This window comes from Leptonotus elevatus, chromosome 12, assembly GCF_054856555.1.
Source record: "Leptonotus elevatus isolate MCC_2025b chromosome 12, RoL_Lele_1.0, whole genome shotgun sequence".
In the NCBI taxonomy this organism is placed as follows: domain Eukaryota; kingdom Metazoa; phylum Chordata; class Actinopteri; order Syngnathiformes; family Syngnathidae; genus Leptonotus; species Leptonotus elevatus.
Window position 1 is genome coordinate 8788076 of NC_141250.1, and position 18642 is coordinate 8806717.

Genomic DNA, 18642 nt, shown 5'->3' on the forward strand with positions numbered 1-18642 from the left:
TATATGTAGATTCCAAATGCATTACGCTCCCCCATCCCTAATTATGCAAGGCAGATGACCCCCTTCTCGATTTCGTATTCCCCCGCGCTGCTCCAATCTGCCTCGCCAAACGCTACATTTACATCGGCTGTAACCTCAATCACTGCTTTCGCAGCCTGTGGTGAAGGTGGTTCGCGCAGGTGTTTGTGCATCAAGTGAATGCAGAAAAAGCAGAATGGAGGGGAGGAGGAGGGAGGGAGGGAGGGGGAGCCAGGAAGGGTGCTCTCAGATAAAAAGGGGTGCCTGAGGCATCCATCAAACCAAACGACTCCATTACAGTAAGTCCGACGGAGGCAAACGATAATGTGCGCTGTGATAAACACTAGGATAATAGTGTGTTTATAGTTTTGAACACACGCTTTCTGCTGGGAAACACTGGCAAGGAATACCGATAAGATACAGGAGCACCACACGCTCTATATATCTTTTTTTCTGCCTTTCTATCGCTCCTCTACTTTTGGGTTATCAGTCACGTGTTCTCTTTATCCTTCTCTCGCTCGCTTTCCATAATATTTTCATTACAACACAACGCAGGGGGAGCCGCATACATCAGCTGAATGTGGGTTTTTATCTGCTGTTAGCAGTATTGTAGCATTAGCGACACTATGGGGGAATAAGCTCAGGAAGAACCACGACAGTTGAACGGATGGGTCACCCGACACATTTCCTTTAGATCGTTATCCATCATGTGATCAGTATTTTCTTTTCCGCCATTTAAAAGTGTGTTTGTTTTCTCTGTTTAACTGTGAGCTATGTTAGAAAGTTGACAGAGAACAGAGTCACTTTAAAATTCTCCTGTTAGCCTATAAAGCTCTGAAGGGCTTAGGCCCAAAACACATCAGAGACCATTTAATCCAGTATGGACCATCCAAACTACTCAGGTCGACTGCAGAGCTGCCCTGTGTTCCTAAAGTTAGATCTAAACATGGAGAATCAGCCTTCTCTTTCTATGTGCCATTTATCTGGAACAAACTCCCAGAAAACATCAGATCTGCTGAGAGTCTAAATTGTTTCATAGCAAAGTTGAAAACAAATTTTGCTCAGTCTGCACTGTAACTTAATTTTAATATGTTTTAATGTTCTTATTGACTGTTTTTAATAATATTTTACATGCTTTTAAAATGCTTTAATTGTGATTTATTTTTCCCTTTATCATTGTATTTTGATGTTCTGTGTGAATCATCTTGATTTGCCTTGTTTGAAATGTACAATACAAAAAAACTTGCCTTGCCTTGAAGTGTATCACAAATTTGTATTTAAAATGAAAATGTGCAAAATTATTTAAAAAAATTCAATGTTCATTCATTTAAAAAAAATATGCAAAAAAATGTTCTGTCACATCAATGTGCAGTTTTTATTTAATCAGTCTAATCACTAATTATATTACATAGGCCACACCGTACCTTACAGCAGTGTTTCGCAACCACTGTGCTGCGGCACACTAGTATGTCGTGAGATACTGTCTGGTGTGCCATGTGAAATTGTCCAATTCCACCTAATTGGTAACAACCAGTGTTGGGAATAACGGCGGTTAAACTAATTATGTTCTTTTTTTTCATAAACGGACTAATCTAACTAATTATAATCCCCATATTTGAAACACCTTTATAATTATTGTATGTGGAATGCATTGCGTTACAATTCATTTATAAGTTTCAAGGTTCGAAGTTAGCTTACAAGACGTTGTGCGGTGACTGGCTCTGAAGATGTCATTTACGCAGTTAGAGGTACTGTTGTTGTCGGACCTCGTCAAAATAAAAGTGTCTTGACCGCTGAACTGTGTAGGGATCTTTTATTTTGGAGGTGCCGCTGGAAGTGTGTCACTTCGATAAGCGTGACATTAATCAAAATAACAGAGATTTGCCGAAAAATGGCCGCCATGAAGAGTTTGACAATTCTGTTCCACCAAGAAACCATTAACATCGCAACTCCACAAGCAAGCACCATATCAGCGATAAAAAAAAAAGATACCGACCGGTAAGTCTTAGCAACACAAAAAGTGTTGAAAGAAATATGCAATCTCGGCAAATCACACTGACGGAAAGGATGGAGTTGAGGTCTGTCGGGGGCACCAAGTGAGAAACCGTGTGCAGTTGTATAACATTTGGATGTGAATGATGCAACATGCAAGCATGGAGTTGGAGCGTTTTCTGACGTAAATCAATCGTTAAACGTGTCTTTTAATGTGTAAAATTATAAACTGAAGATATATATCACCATATTGTAAGTGTACAAAAGTATGTTTTTTCCAGAGAGATCAACTGGAAGCTGATGATTTTGAGGATGAAATGGAGTAGTAGTTATAGCCATGTTGGCCATGAGAGAATTAAGCACTGCGTATTTTTTTTAGCATTGGCAATATCTTTTATATAGTTTGATTATAATGTGCACCTGTAAGAATATTTGCACTTTTGATTTTAAGATATTATTTGCGCTTTTCCAAGTTATGTGAACTTCTTGCTCAATGATATACAATAGATATAAGTGTTAAGAAAATGAAACGCTATAACTGTTTTAGTTTAGTCAGGGTTTTTTTTTTCTCCTATGGATGGTGTGCATTGAGATTTTGTCAATGAAAAAAGTGTGCCGTGGCTCAAAAAAGGTTGAGAAACACTGCCCAGATGTTAAAGGATATCACACATTTAGTGTATCGTTTTAATGATAGACATTATAGTATCACACTATTTTTGTTTCATTAATATTTTTTAACACAACTTTTTAACTTAAGAAATAAAAAACATTTTGAATTTTATAAGCGGTTCAGATGATGGATGAAGGGATGATATTGCACCAATACTAATATTTTTTGCAGATTAAACACCAAGCTGAGATGTAGTGTATTTTTTCAGCATATCATTAGCCCTAAAGCAAAATTGCCCAACTTATTTTTGACGCCCAGTTTCAATAATAATGAATAATAAAAAATAAAAAAAGCTAATGTACTTTCTTATATCTGTGTGGATTCTCAGTCAACTAGGTCATGGTAATCCTGAAAAGGTTCAATCGACTCTTCTTGTTTGTTGAATTAGTTTTGTTGTTTTTCATTTATTCTGAAAATGTAAAAAAATAAGAAGAAGAAGAAAAAAAAGAAAAATGACCTGGATAAATGCTATAAAACAAATGATATAATGACATACAGTGCACTGGATTGATAAGGCAACATTCTTCTGTCTGTGACCTGAAGAAGAAATTGTTTGTACATCCCTGCTTGATGCCCACTGAACTGAGGTGTTGACCAACAGAGGCTAAAGTTATCCTCTGTTTTCCTATGACTCTTAGGCATCAATTTCCCAGAATGTTTTGGTCATTAACAATTCGGGGTTATAATGTTCCGCAATATTATCAATGCACTCCTTTATCAGAGTTCTCAAAGTGCGATAAGAAGATGTGAGATGAGACAACATCAAAGGCGACTGTGTTTCTTTTACATTTCCATTAACCCGAGGAGCACGGGCGCTTGATTAAGGGTCGTGTGGATCTGCCGGATCTGAATGAGCCCGTGTTTATGCCCATAGTTAACCTCTATTACAAGCCTGACCTCGGTTCTGATGATGGCTGTGCTATTGCTTCTAATGGGTGGACGTTACATGGCGGATGAAGAACTCATAGTCGTCGCACTGAGGCAAAGGGTTAAGGCAAAGACAAGCGTCCGCAGCTCTGTATTAAAGATCACTTAAACTTAATGACCTCTTTCATCCTCTCGGCACTTCGGATGTCAGTTTAGCTCACAAGATCTCAGTTTGGAGAGCATAACAATTCTATGTTTTGATGCTTCTAATGGGGAAACTCATAAGCCTCAACAACAAAAGGTGGTAAGAACGTTTGACTAGCTTAGCTTAGCTTGTTTGCAACATGAATGTACTTAGTGGTTCCAGAGACTCAATTTAGAGCATTCTGGACTTATATCCAGTCATCCGAGTTGAAATCTCAGTGAAACCTGCATTATTTGTAGGTCACTTTCAGAAAACTGAGAATGTTAAAAGTTATACGCATGAAGTGTCATCTTCAATTGTATTGTTTTCTTATGATAATACTTATTGATTAGTGATTTTTGAGTTTTTCCTCTACCCACCATAAAATAAGTGACAGTCATTGTAGCATTTATTCAGTTTGACCATGAAACAGATTACATCTACAATATTTCCATTATTTCCTGTGGGAAAAAAATAGTCTGAAATCCCACTCCAACATGATGTTCCACCATATTGTCAAGCAAACAAATGTATTTAAGTGATGAAAAATAAAAAGGACACCATACAAACAATGTTTTTCAACATGCTCAATAATTGATCACTTGGATTGAGTCACTGAATTGGTTTTGTCAGGGATGCACACTTCAATGGTAATTATTTCCTGTACTGTGAGAAACGAAGCAATAATGGGATCCCCACGTCAACCTGGTGCTGCATTCAAGCACAAGGGTGTCACATGTAATTACCTCCCCTAATTTGATGACTTATTACTTATCTTGTGCGCTTCTAGGTGTGCATACGGGCACAGAGGCGTGGATGCATGAAACGAGGGGATAGGATATTAAAAACAACGGGTGGTTTAATTCAATGGCTGAGTTCTGGCTAATTTGTTGCTTTTAATAGAATAAAGGGACCAGGGGAAAATAGATGCATATTTTGAATTGAACAAGGTGTAATAATCTTATGTAGTTCAAGTAAATAAATATAGAGTTGAACTTTTGTATGTTTTTCTACAAAATTCAACATCACAGTACAGACAGGCCGGATGAAAAGAAAATGTCATAATCTTTCGCTGAACTCCTTCGATGGTCTCTTACGGTATCATTAAGTTGAATGATGAAGTATATTTATAGCTGAATAAAGATTTTAGGATTGCCATCATTGATGAACGGGGGGGGGGGGGTCAAGCTAACTCCAGGCCCCGAGGGAAACAATATGTGTGCATTAAACATACAAGCAACATAGAGCTGATTTGGTTATGTAAATGCCAAATACTGCCTTGAACAGAGTGCTTTCAGAAAGTAGGTAATAGCAGCAATAAAGGTTTATCACTTTTTACTGCAGCGTGACCAGCAGTGAAATGCCCCAAAATTCAAACAATTCTGAACATAAATATATATATATTCCTACACGATTCCTTCAAAGATGTGATATGTGATTTAAAAAAAAAAAAAAAAAGCTTTCTTGCCCAAACTTGCACCTCTAATTTGTTTTAACCTGTTGAACTCTCAGCTCATTTCCGTTTAACAACATCCTGTTTGAAGCCTCTCAATGTATTGCTGATCAATTTTTAAGTGTTGACTTGGTCTCAGGCTGTGAAAATGTTCAGTTCCTTGTTACAGAACAGCAAGTAGTGCAAAAAGTATTGAAACTGTGAACAGTTGGATGTGTGTATTTAAAAGTTTAGAGGTTGAATAAAGTTCAACTGCATTCCAAAAGTAAAAAAAAACTTTTGTGACTAGTTGATATGCTACTGATGCTATATTGATTAATTTACAGCAAAATATGAACATATTTACTAGACTATTATCTTCTTCCAGTACAAGTTGTCAATAGTCTTAATTTATTTATTTCAAGAATTTGATTATTTAGAAAAATGTATGTCTTGTGCTGAAATATCAAATGAGTCTCATGTATAAAAACAAAATAATAAACAAAATAATAAATGGTGTGGCAGCATGAACTCAAATGAATAAGTTGACAATCAATGTTACAAAATAGCACTGAATATTCAGACCAGGTTGTCAAGAATGATGCAGGAGATTTAGCCTTGGGGGCACACTAAGGTCATGTATACGTGCAGCCGGGTTTTAGTAAACGGTAGATATTTTTCTGCGGCTTGCCCCGTCATCCACACGTGTGTGTCCGTCAGTAAACGAAGTTTTACGTCGTCCTACACACACGTCACTCAATCACATACCTCAAGTTGTGTGTGTGTCAAGAAGGCGGCATGGATTCACTTGTCACCATGTTTGTATGTGTGTGGTGAATGAGTAGGAAAAAAGTTGTTAAAAAAAAGACAAGTGAAGCTTTTTAAGATTTTGTATTTATCCTCTTTGTTTTCCTCTATCACTGATCCGTATATATACAGATCAGCGGATGGCAGTCCGTGCTTGTGTGACGTATGGTGAAGTGACGTCAAGAGATGAGCAGTAATTGGCTAACTACTGCCACCTAGAGGCTTGGCATGCATCTCAATTTGTGGAAGTGGCGTCGCCAGGCAGAGGCGCCCTCTGATTGGATAGGATTTGGGGAACTGCTGCCACGGTTATCTGCGGATGTTTTCTACAAACGTGGTGGTGTGGACACTATTTTTCCTACCCCCAGAGAAAAAAAAAAAACTGCTACGTGTGTACATGGCCTAAATCTCCTGACCTTGGCCTTTGATCTTGGAGCTCTCCGCATGTGTGTGTGTGTATTTAACCTAGTACCTTAAGTACAGTATTTCACAGCCAATAGTGCTGCAGTGGAAGAAGAAGCCGCAACGTGGTAGCGGGCCGGCCCCAGCCTCCCGCAGCAATTAGCGCAACAGCGGGATGTTGCATCAGTGCTCAGCGGTGTGCATGTTGTGTGTTTGCCATCAATTCATTGCCTCAAATACCCCTCCAGTGCAAACGACTGACGCTTATTCATCTAACATTAAGCACACTTCACGAAGCCTCAAACTCGTGACGCGCCTTTCGGCACTCCGAGCACCTCTTACCGGTAACGGTGAGTTCCGTTGTCCTCCTCACCACAAAGCCGCTGAACTGGACCTCGCAGGTGTAATTTCCAATGTCGTCTTCTTTCACCTCCTGGAAAGACAGGATGTCTCTCTTCTGGATGATGCTGGCACGCCACTTCTTTGGATGACATTCCTGGTAATTACAGCATAATCTGGTTAGACTAAAGGCTTCAACTAAGCACATCAAATGCTTGAAACAAAAATCACAACAGATTTCTGAACATTTCTAAGGATGACTACTACTAAGCCTTTCTGTGAAGATTCTTGCCTCTCTGTATTTCTGTTACAACGTGCTGATAACACCCTGCGACACTTTAAGATCAGTGGCCACTTCAGTCTGGGGCATCTATCTGAAGCTTTGCAAAGGTGAGATATGATTGATCAATTGTTGTAGCTCGTCTTGGTCTCGTGATGTCATTGAGGGATTTCCCACATTTTCAGCGAATGCCTACATTTTCGGTAAATGCTTTATGACACGAAGCCTCGAAAAATACACCGACTGATGCAGGTTTTCGTCCATCGATCCAGGTTAGTACAGACGTTTCTTATCAGTCCATGTATTTTTTCGAGGCTTCACGTCACATCATAAAGCATTTGCAAAAAATGTTGGCACTCGCCAGAAAATGTGGCCATACGTCAACGATGGGGCCAGCTGACAAACAGGAGTGTCCACCTCTGGTTCTAGCGCATTTTAGGTTCTTCCTGAAATTTTATATATCATAAATTCACGGGGAATAGGGACAAGCCCTGTTGTGAATAGAAAAAAATACAAAACAATTGTTCAGAAGGGATGTTTCTAATACTTTGAACTATAAATATAGTACAAACTATGTTGTCAAAATAGGGTTGAAGTTCAACCACAGGGTATTATATCATGAAACATGTGGTAGTGATGTTATAACGTTTACTTTTCACAGTGGGTAGAATTTCTGTTCCTGCTAAAACAATGTAACCTGAATTTGTACATAGTGCAATGACGACTCCCGTGTCCATATCATACCACATAAACAATTGAGGAGAGACATTTTAAAACTGAAAACAGTCACTATTTTGGGTTTGTGTCAGTTTAACAACTAAAATATTAACGGTTTGTTGGATAGTCTGTGCTGTTGACAAAATGTTATCGAGCTTCTACAATACTACATAAAAAAAAAAAATCAAGCAAGCAGCAAAATCCACCTTTTTTTATCCATCTCAGGAGGCGGCCATGATGCCACTTGCTGTCGAATGAAAATGACATCACACTTTCTCAGGGCTCAGGTATCAAACGACCAATCGCAGCTCAGATTATGAACGTCATATGACCAAACTCAGAAAACAGTTTAAATAAAAATAATAATAAAGGCAAGTAAAAAAGTTTGTCTTTATTTAATCAAAACAAACTTCTTAAATGTCACTTCAAATTAAGTGGCAAAAGCGGGTGTCATTTCAAAATATTAAGGTAACTTGTAAACTAATTTATCTACTTTTAAAATCAAATAATCAGTAAAGTAACTAACCTACTTTTTCGAGGTAACTGTGGCAACAGTGATGTTTAACCACTATGTTAGCTAATGTTAATCTGTGCATCCAACTTAACTCATTGCAACTCTGCTTAATTTAGCTTACCTTTTTAGTGCAATACTAGTGAGAAAGGACAGTAAATGTGTTTTGTGTGCTTAGTCTGTGCATGTGTAAACATTAATGTGTGACTGAGACAAGATCTTAGGCACTCAGGCCAGGACATCGATGGCTCTGTGGATTCCATTTCTCCTTTGCTCCCGGCATTCTTTGAATTCAATCACGGTGGCCCCGCAGTGGTCCAAATAACTCCAGTTTCCAGCGCTCACTGTCATTACCTGAAACGTAATTGAATTCTGGAAAAACCTAGAGGTCGCGGCCGTCCAGCTAATCTACTGCTGATCTGCCTGTGATTAGTCTGGCCTGAACGCTTCACTGGGGTGCTCTACGCTGTCCGCAAGCATTGCCGGACCCGGGAGAGGCGAGAACCCGGGAAAGAAGTGAGCAGGCACATCCTGAATTGTGATGAGGGAAGATGAGCCTTTGTAGGTCACCCACTTGGTCCTCAGGGCAGTGGGTGACATTGCATCATTTTTTCCCCCTTTGAGTTATTTCCATCTTGTACTCCCTTCAAAATGCACTGTGATACAGTACATGATACATCGCAATGATTTGCATCCATTCATAATCTGCTTAACTGATCTGGAAAGTCAATTTAAATATAATTTAGAAACAAATGTGAACAAAACAAACCAATCAATCTTTCAGTAATGTTTCTCAAGAGTATAAAGAGATTCCTGTTAAATGATTATCACAAAATCACAACAGTGCTGAATTAGCCTTAAACGAGACATATTATGCACATTTTTAACTTAACCACTTGGAAAAGTTACCAAGTGTAGTAATAGCATGTCTGTGCCAGATTTTTGTCAAAATACCCCAAGGGTCAAGAATGATAAGACAGCACCCATAAAAACATATAAACATTTGCACTCATGGAGAAAGCATTTTGTACACTTGTCGCTAGGATGTGTCACCAAACCAAAATATGGCCCCACTGCAATCTGTATGTGTTTAGTGTATACTGCATATCAGAAGCCAATTATGTTAGCTAATGTTAATCTGTGCATCCAACTAAACTCATTGCAACTCTGCTTACCTTTTATATTTGACATGATAACAGGAGGTTTCACCCGTGGGGGATGTAGATTGATCTGATCATGCCATGGTTGGACAAACCCAGCGTGGGGCTGCTTATTATGTAAATTAGCTCCAATGTTATGGAACACATTATTAAAATTAGGCCGATTACAAAAGATTTACTGGGCTGTTTTATTTCATGATTGGTGTGTAGACACTTCAGAGACTATCATCAATCCATCAATCCACCCAACCATTATGGCGCCCTATTTCTAAACAAATAATTAAAAACTAAAGTTTCCATTATATTGCCCTTGAAATGTGAACCTCACTCACCTTGTACCAGGTAATGTCTGGTTCTTTGCCCGGCTCAATGTAGTCGTCAATGTCAGGGCACAGGACGTCTTTGCTCTTGCTGAGCTCAGCCTTCTCCATCCGGCGCATGTTGGAGTTGTAACACATGTTCGTATCGTTTTCTGCGACGATTAACGACATGGACACCTTCATGCAATAAGTGGAGTTCCTGTGGATGACAAATAAAACGACCCTTGGTTACATATTTTGAGTTCTTAAAACATGCTGCTTTAGCATATATTGCTTTAGTGCATATACATTTTCTATAGAATCAATTTAGATGTGCATGAAGGTGTAGCATTAAGTTGTGGGAATACTTTTGATTGGGAAAACGTGTAATTTGTATTTGGAATATTTTGCGCCACCAGTTCTTGAACTTTTCTGACACCTCATATGCCACTGTTATTGATAAAGAACACGAACAAGAACATGAATGTGAACATGAATAGGAAAGTCTTTTGTCAAGAAATTGCAATTGTAAAATGAAATGGAGTCTCGCGGCTCTACTGATGATTCAGTCTAAAATAGATCTGAATAAGAACAACATTACATCGATTACAGTCTACGTCGTCATGGGCATCAATTGATACAAAACTGGTTTGTAAGAAGGAGTTCAGAAATTCAGAGAGAAGAGCTTCGATACCTTTGTGAGTGACTTTACCAAGGTTAGGGGGTAAGATGCATAAATACTTGATCCATCCAATCCCAATTTTTCTAGTACTTTTAAATACAAGCAATAACACTTTTAATACCCAAAAAGGCCATGTAAACAGATCATAAATCCAAACATGAAAAAACCCGAACCACTTTCATAACCAGAGTTGTTGTTCATAGAAACGTATTCAGAATACCTCAATTAAACGGGGCATTGGTTCGTCTTGTGTGCATGCTCTATTCTTCTTATTCTTCACTTAGTTCTATTCACAAGGAATGTTGGTCTTGGTGTCGTACAGGAATGACTTGAACGCAGCGCCGTCCCACTTGCTAAATGAGCCTCACTTGAATACATTGATTTCTCTGCAGCATTTTCACGTTATTTTCTGTCTCTATGGCGAATATGCCACACTGTGCATCTATACTAACTTACAGTATGTATACTGTACATTTATAAATCAATAGAAATTTACTTTGTGTAACTACGAAGGAAATATTCAACTTTAATATCTGTGTTCAGAAAACAGTTTATTTCCTACGTTATTTATATTAGCATTGATTTGGTCAAATTAGTTTGTGTGTGCTCGTAAAGACTTCACAAACCTTCTTCAAAGTGTCTGGTGTGGTGCAGAGTTAGGACCCAAACACAGACAAGACACGGAAGTTGCTAAACAGAGTGTCTTGATTTACATACAAAAATACAAAGTAGCAACAGAGAGCAGGGCTGGATTCAGAAGTCCTCAAAGAAAACAATTGACAGAGAAACCTTGCCTGAGAAACCTCGATTGAGAGAGCAGGACCGGATGCATGCAAGCAACCTCGAAAACATGGAAGAACAGCTTGAATGGAAGAGTACACATAGCCAACCTTGACATGCTGAGAGGAACCTCGGCTAAGGAACTTCCAACTTTGTACTTTGTACAGAAAATAAGACAAAATAGACAAACTAAAAGTGGCCAATAAAGTTCCATAGCAACTGCATAGCAACTGGCAACATAATCTTCATAAGGGACAAAGTAGACAATAATAATAATAATACAATTACATTTGTAATGCACTTTACATTTCAAAATAAATCTCAAAGTGCTACAGGGGAAAGTTAAAACAAATAAGAATAAATAAAACAGTTAAAAAACATAAAATCTAGCAAAAGACATAAAAAAAAAGAAGGCCTTTTTAAAAAGAAATGTATTTTTTTGACAAAATAAGAATGACAAATACATCATCACCATAAGGGACATACAGTAGCAACTGCATACTAGCAACTACAAATATCATCACAAGGGACATAAAAACTGCATAGCAACTGACAACATCAATATCATAACACAATGTCCTTATGATCCAACAGTCATAAGAAAGAGGTTCCATTGAAGTGATTTTTCCACAAATATTTACTGTATTTATGACTTACTTACAAATCCAGTTTATGTCGCCACCATAGTATAGTAACTTCGTGATAATGTCCCTACCTCCTACACCGTGCTAACCCCTGTAATGTCCTTCCAGTCATTTTCATCCGCCACTGCTCAGCCCCTCCCGCTGTTGCACGACGTTTGTGGGTTTAACAGTAACCACGTATTCAGCATCTTTAGTGAGTCAATAATTCACACTCGCGACCAATATAGGATTTATGGAGGAGTGATAGGAGGTGTTGGGGGGTAGTCAGCCGGGGCTTGGGAATGCTAATAAGCGAGGAGACAAACCCTCGGGCCTCCCAACAGGAAGGACGAGAATGGACAAGCCGAACCCGCCCCCGCTTCCTCGTTTCCTAGCAGCCATCAACACACTTACGCTGTGATGAATTTTAGCTGGAGGAGGTCCCGCTCATCCTCGCCTGCTGTCCCTCACTCTATGCTATTCTAATACTGCATTCATCATCATCGTCGTCATTATCTGAGCCATTACAAAGCAACCTGTGTCCACTGCATCAACAACACTCAGCACCCAAAATATATAGACACGCAAACAAAGCACAAGGGCACCTTCGGTTGCTATAACAACCTGGCTGCAGGGATTTGCTGCCATTCATTCACCAAAGCATTAATAAGGTCAAGCAGTAATGTGGCGGCGTGCATTACTTATTGCGCTGCGTCGCAAAATTCGCCAGTCGAGGAAGCACAAACACATCTCGCCTTGTGTCACTCTAAAATGTCAGCATGGGCATAAAGACAAGACTTTTTCCACAATGCCAGCCTTTCATTACATGTTATTTTTTCTTGTCTCTAACTTGATAGCATGGTTTTAAAAAAAAAAATGCCGATAGCTCTAAGTGTCCAGGTGTTCTAAAAGCATTTGTAGGGCTATACATTTTTTCTTTGCTCCAGACATTCTGGTTTGTAAAAACAACAGATGTTGAAGACATGTTACAGCTGGAAAAAATTTTGTGACAAAACTTGTAGCCTTTTAGTATAGTGTCAGAGCAGTAACAGGCTTGAAATATAAAATTTTAAATCAGTTAACATTATCATAAATGTACACCTGCCTGTAAAAGTCTGTTTTTCCATCTTTATCGTACTTGACGAAGAGGGCATGTCAAGCCTAATAGATGCACTTTACACGACCTCTAAAAAGAAAAAAAATTGCCTTTTTTCGGTGTCTATTTAAACTGCGCTGAAACGGAATTGGGAGTAAGTGAGCTCAACGTGGCAAAAATCCACCTTTTGAGGCGCTATCATCGAAGGCCTGTGTAACACACATAATTCTTTGGTCCTGCTGTGCAGTTTGGTGTCGCACCTCGGATCATCTGGTTGTGGGATGCTGCGTCATTTAAAAGTGCATAGAATTGTTTGATATTGTTTGTTTTAAACAGAGGTGGACCTTCCGTCAGTCCATCAATGACGGACGCTTATTTTGTTGACGGTTGCCGATTGACGGGAAACTTCGAAAAATTGACAAAATAAGCATTGCCGGAAGGGTGTTTTCGTCCGTCAATATAATCATCAATCTGTCAATAAATTTGCCGTTCCATTTTGCTGCTGGATTGACAAACGACGAAGCCTTGACGGATGCCCACTTAATTTTTTTTTTCTCTCTTTTTTTTAATGCCCACTTCAAATGACGGAAACATTGGCAGATGCTCATTTTGCTGAGCAATGACGGATTGATGATTACAATGTGGTTCGGCTTGAAATTTTGATGCATTGGCAATGACGGAAGGGTATCCCAACTGTTGACGATTGCCGAATGACGGACACACACTCAAAATTCACCGCGTCCACCTCTGTTTTAAAACAATACCAACTAAACACCAATTATTGGTTGCCAAACTGTAATCAGGGATAAAGTGGTTTTGCAACAAACTTTAATGCAAAATATGAGTTATTTATTTATTAATTTTTATTGATGGAAATAATTTTTTGCTAACTTTTTAGGGGGGAAATAATTTTTGAAACAGCCAAATGTGGAGATTCACTTCTGACCTGTCAGTTTTGCAGCTTAGGTGAAACAAAAACGTTAGAGCCTGGAACCGAATAATATGTCGCAAACAAGTTCACAAGCGCTACTTGACTGTAAGCGAGTACTTGTATGGAGCGATGTTGATTCCACCCCCCGCCGTTTTACCACCACTCACACTTTTGTCGTATTGTTACTATAGTAACCCATGCAAATGGCTTCCAACTTAAGGTCACTGTCTTGCCCAGCACAACTGTGTCTTGGTGCACAGAGCAAGGTCCATAAAAGCATGCTTGGATGAGTTTGGTGTGCAAGAACTAGGCTAGAAACTCCTTTGGGAGTTCTTCATAAACGCAAGAGAAATTCCATGGAAACAATCTTGCAGAAAGTATTCCCACTTTTCACTTCATGCAGGTGTATTAGCCTGACATCTCGATACTTGTGTTCATACAGTGTACAGCATTGCGCCACTTTGCCCCGCCTGAGTGATCCTGGTCATTCTGGAGGAGAGGTCCACACTGGAATTTTATTCCATTACATTTAAGGCTTGCCAGATGCTCCCATTCACTGCAAATGACAGGGCTTTCATATGATCTAGTCAGGTTATGGAAGCAATAAGGGAGTCACCTCTTTCATATAAACTGTTTTGACCCCCTGCAGCTATAAAACACACACACACACACCCCCCCCCCCCCCCCCCCACACACACACAAACAATCTATGGGGCGGGTGTGAAAGACAAATGTAAATGGCTGAAAAATAAAATATTACAACAGGGGACTTCACTAAGCGGACTGAATCTGGATCCAAACTTGTCAATATGAACCCAGACATACCGTATCATTTCATTATTTGGACCGCACATAAATTGTTCTTTTCTTTTGTTTCTTTCTTTGTCTTTTTTTTTGCTGCAAAATAATAAAGTGTGATTGCACATCCACTACAGTAGGTGGCAATGGTGAACTCTCTGTCTCTCTCTCTCTCTGTTTAAATTTCAAGAAAATTAATGCACTTCAAATCTTTTCTGTAAAACACCAAAAAAAAATATATGCATTAACGAAGTTATTCTATGTTGTAAGATCATCTAAGTTTCTTTTGTTTCATTTTTGTTTTATTGTATCTTAATAAGCATACAGAGGTGTACTTTTAACAATTCTATAGACAAATGGTACTAATATTAGTGGTGGCGGAGAGTTGGGAGTCGCTAATTGTTGTCTCCTTCCTACCGGGACGTAAAAGAAAATAAGTGAGAGGCACAGATCTAACTCATGAGGATTTACAGTATAGAACATGGACAAATGGATGCATGTTTTCCTTGCAATTTTTCGGATTTTGACTAGAAGAAATGCTGGACCGTTTTAACTTTTAATTGAGGACTCTTCTTCTGTCACTTAGTGGATGACTAAAAGTGCAAGTGGGAAATGCTGCCGGAAGCAAAAAAGAGGACACCCCATGCAACAGCAATGGCCTTTAAGGTAGAAAGAGGGAACGCTTCCGGTAAATCATGTCCACTTGAAAGATATGTAAAATCATGCGTTGTTAACACATATTTGCATATGTAGGCAATCGCCTACATTGTTAAGCAAAGCAAATATGATCAGAAATAACACAGCTGAGCCATTGAAGTCCACTGGGAGCAGACAGATGTATTTGTTAAACATCCACACAAACACAGTGACGTTGTGGAAGGGTGTGTGTGCGCAAGGTCGTTGTGTTGATGGAAAGCCAGAGGTCAACTTACCGTTCAAACCTGTGTCACTCCTTATGACTGCTGGAGTTGAATAAGGTGTGATGTGATTCTCCATGTTAATTATCACATGCCCGTTGGCAGAGACACAAGGATTCAACCACTTTACGTGAGTTAAACAGCCTCTATCATAAAAACCTTCCTTGCTTTACAAGCAATGTATAAATAAAGGACTCAATACGTTTTTTACTTCTTCCTACTCCTTTTTGAACATGTAAGCTGTGCTTAATGATGATTATGTATTTTTTTTTTAATGGAAAAAAATGTTTCTTTTAAATCATTTTATTTTAATTGCAGTATTTCCGTTGCTGGTTTATATGTGCAATAAGCAAACAAACAAACAAACAAACAAACAAACAATAAAATATTAAAGCAATTATACGTTTGCACAAATTAAAACAATAAAATATTAAAGCAAATGTACTTTTGCACAAATTAAAACAATCAAATATTAAATCAAATATACTTTTGCACAAATTAAAACAATTCTCAGGTCGCTTAATAAAATTACTCAATTCACCCTGATCCAAAGTGGGGTGTGTCAATGGGTCGTTCCATGTCAAATCCCCCCCAAAAACATTTCAAACAAACAGATTTAGATTTTAATGAAACTTGGTGTACTTTTTGATATTGATGGCACAACACAAAATCTTACATTAAGGTCAATTGGAGCAGGGGTTTGGGAGCTACAGTCTTCTGAAATTTGACATCATTGGCAAAAAGGGGCGTGTCCAACTTTAATTGAACTCTTATATTTCAGGAACTGCAGGTCATTCTTCACAAAACAAGTATTGTTACAAAGGGAATTCAACAAGAAATCTACAATCATTTAGATTGGTACATATTTTAGTAACTTGACCTTCAGATCTATAATTTGACCTCACATGTTCCCTAAAACATATAAAAGTTTCAAAGATGAAATTTGTTCTTGTTTAGAAGCAATAAGGAGTCAAAGTGTCCATACCCTTAAACTTCCAATGAATATTTAATGAAAATCTGAGTGTGTGGATACTTTGACTTCTTATTGCTGCTAAACAAAACAAATATACATCTCTGAAACTTTTTATGTTTAAGGATTTTTTTTTACATTTGATTAAAAAAAAGAATCCTTGTTGAATTCCCTTTCCAACAATATGTATTTCATGAAGATTGACCCAGTACTTCCTGAGATACAAAGGTTCAAAGGAATGTGGCTGCGCCTCTATTTGACAAAAATGGCAACATTCGGAGGCCCATAGTGCCCAAATGTCTGCTCCAATTCATCTAAAATTAGACATTAGTGTTGTGCCATCACTATCAAGAAGTACAGCAAGTTTCATCAAAATCAAAATTTGTTTTACTAATTTCACGGTGTCATTTGACATGGAACCTATACAGTATACTTGAACTGAAATGTTGGCACATTGTGGCGGCTATGTTTGTGATTGATACCATGTAACATTATATAACGTACTTAGGTGCCGGTTATCTGAAGCTAACGCTGATAACACCAATCTGGCCGCCCAACAACATGTTCTTCTTTGCTGCTGGCGGTGAAATGATAGCAGTTCCGTCTGAAAAGTGCGGATACACGCTCAGGTAGGAGTCAATTCATGAGTGGAAAGGAAATGCTGGAGGAAAGGCACATTGTCAGCTCACAAAAAATGTACTTGGTTGTGTAATTTCACAGTTGATGGGCGGGCGGGCACTCCAGAGACTCATTTCTACAATATGTCCCCTTTACCATTCATAACGGTCATACAGGTATAAAAATATGTTGCGGCTGTGGAATAAAATAATCCACAGTGGAGCATCCAAAGTGGAACACTATGAAAATGGTACAATTTGGAGTTTGACTCAAGTTTTTGAAGGAAAAAGAAAAGTGTCCCCAAAATAAGAGAAAAAGGAGATGTCAGTAAATCTCATGAGACTGTGGTTCAGTGAGCATCTAAACTAAAGACAAAAGACAAACTACTGTGTTTCGGCCATTTATACAAGAGCCTATCTATCTATTGTAATGGAAAATTTAACTTTTAACTGTGTAACAAATGATTGATTATCTATAAATTAAACAACCATTTAAATCTTTTGCTATCTGTCTATTTCTGAAAAAGTGTCTTTGAGCTAGCCATTCTGCAGAACTGCTTAATTAACATAATAACTGCCCCCACACTAAGTTTCTCCGCCTGCGACATGATCAGCAAGGCTAAGTGAAGATCCGAGGGCTGTAAACTGGTTGCCGGACTACACAGTCTGAAACACAGTAACACCATCATGCGGCGGTATTTTTATGCACAAACGCCCACATCTCCCATGGGTGCGATGCTGCCCCTGCTATACAGTCAAAGCACAGTGTAGTGCTCCACCCTCTGTCGTCATGGTAATGAAAGCAAGACTCCCCATTGGCCCAGCAGTATTTGGGGCGGTAAACACAGTCGCTTGCATGAGACAAGGCTAGTGCATTTAAATTCGTTGATTTCAGCGAGATCTGTTTAACGTAAATTGTCATTCTTGATCTCTGGGGTACACATCAAATTTTATTTAAGACAATAATAATAATAATAACAATAATAATCATCATAATAACAATAATAATAACAATAATAATAGTAATATTTGGAAAACTATTTTTTAACAACCCCTCTAAGGCCCCCCTCGCAAATGTATATGTATATATATATATATATATATATATATATATATATATATATATATATATATATATATATATATATATATATATATATATATATAGAGAGAGAGAGAGAGAGAGAGAGAGAGAGAGAGAGAGAGAGAGAGAGAGAGAGAGAGAGAGAGAGAGAGAGAAAAAAAATAAAAAAATACATTTACAATATGTTTCCATGACAGGCTGAGGGAAGTGGGGCAAAAATCCTGGAGACAACATAAAATACTCAAGATATAACAAAAAGTAAAATTTACAAATATATATATATATTTAATGTGGATTGTATGCAAGGGCAAATATAGTACCTCAATAATATTAAAATTTGGACTGATTTGATTTTTGTGAAAAATGCACACACTCTTGCATGTTGGTTTGCTATTAAGCAGTTTTGAATGGTCATTTTTACACGATAGCCCTTTGCACTAGGGGGAAACACACCCAAAGTAGCTCT

General features: G+C 38.3%; 1 protein-coding gene across 2 annotated transcripts in view; it reads right to left on the reverse strand.

Moving 5' to 3' along the window:
- il1rapl1a (interleukin 1 receptor accessory protein-like 1a) overlaps positions 1 to 18642 on the reverse strand; it is a 233804-nt gene that overhangs the window by 105218 nt on the left and 109944 nt on the right. For both annotated transcript variants that reach the window (XM_086091901.1, XM_086091902.1), the window contains exons 4-5: positions 9712 to 9898; positions 6715 to 6868 (exon numbers count right to left, since the gene is read on the reverse strand). In XM_086091901.1, coding sequence (XP_085948027.1) covers positions 6715 to 6868; positions 9712 to 9898 — 341 coding nt within the window. The remainder of the gene's footprint in view (positions 1 to 6714; positions 6869 to 9711; positions 9899 to 18642) is intronic.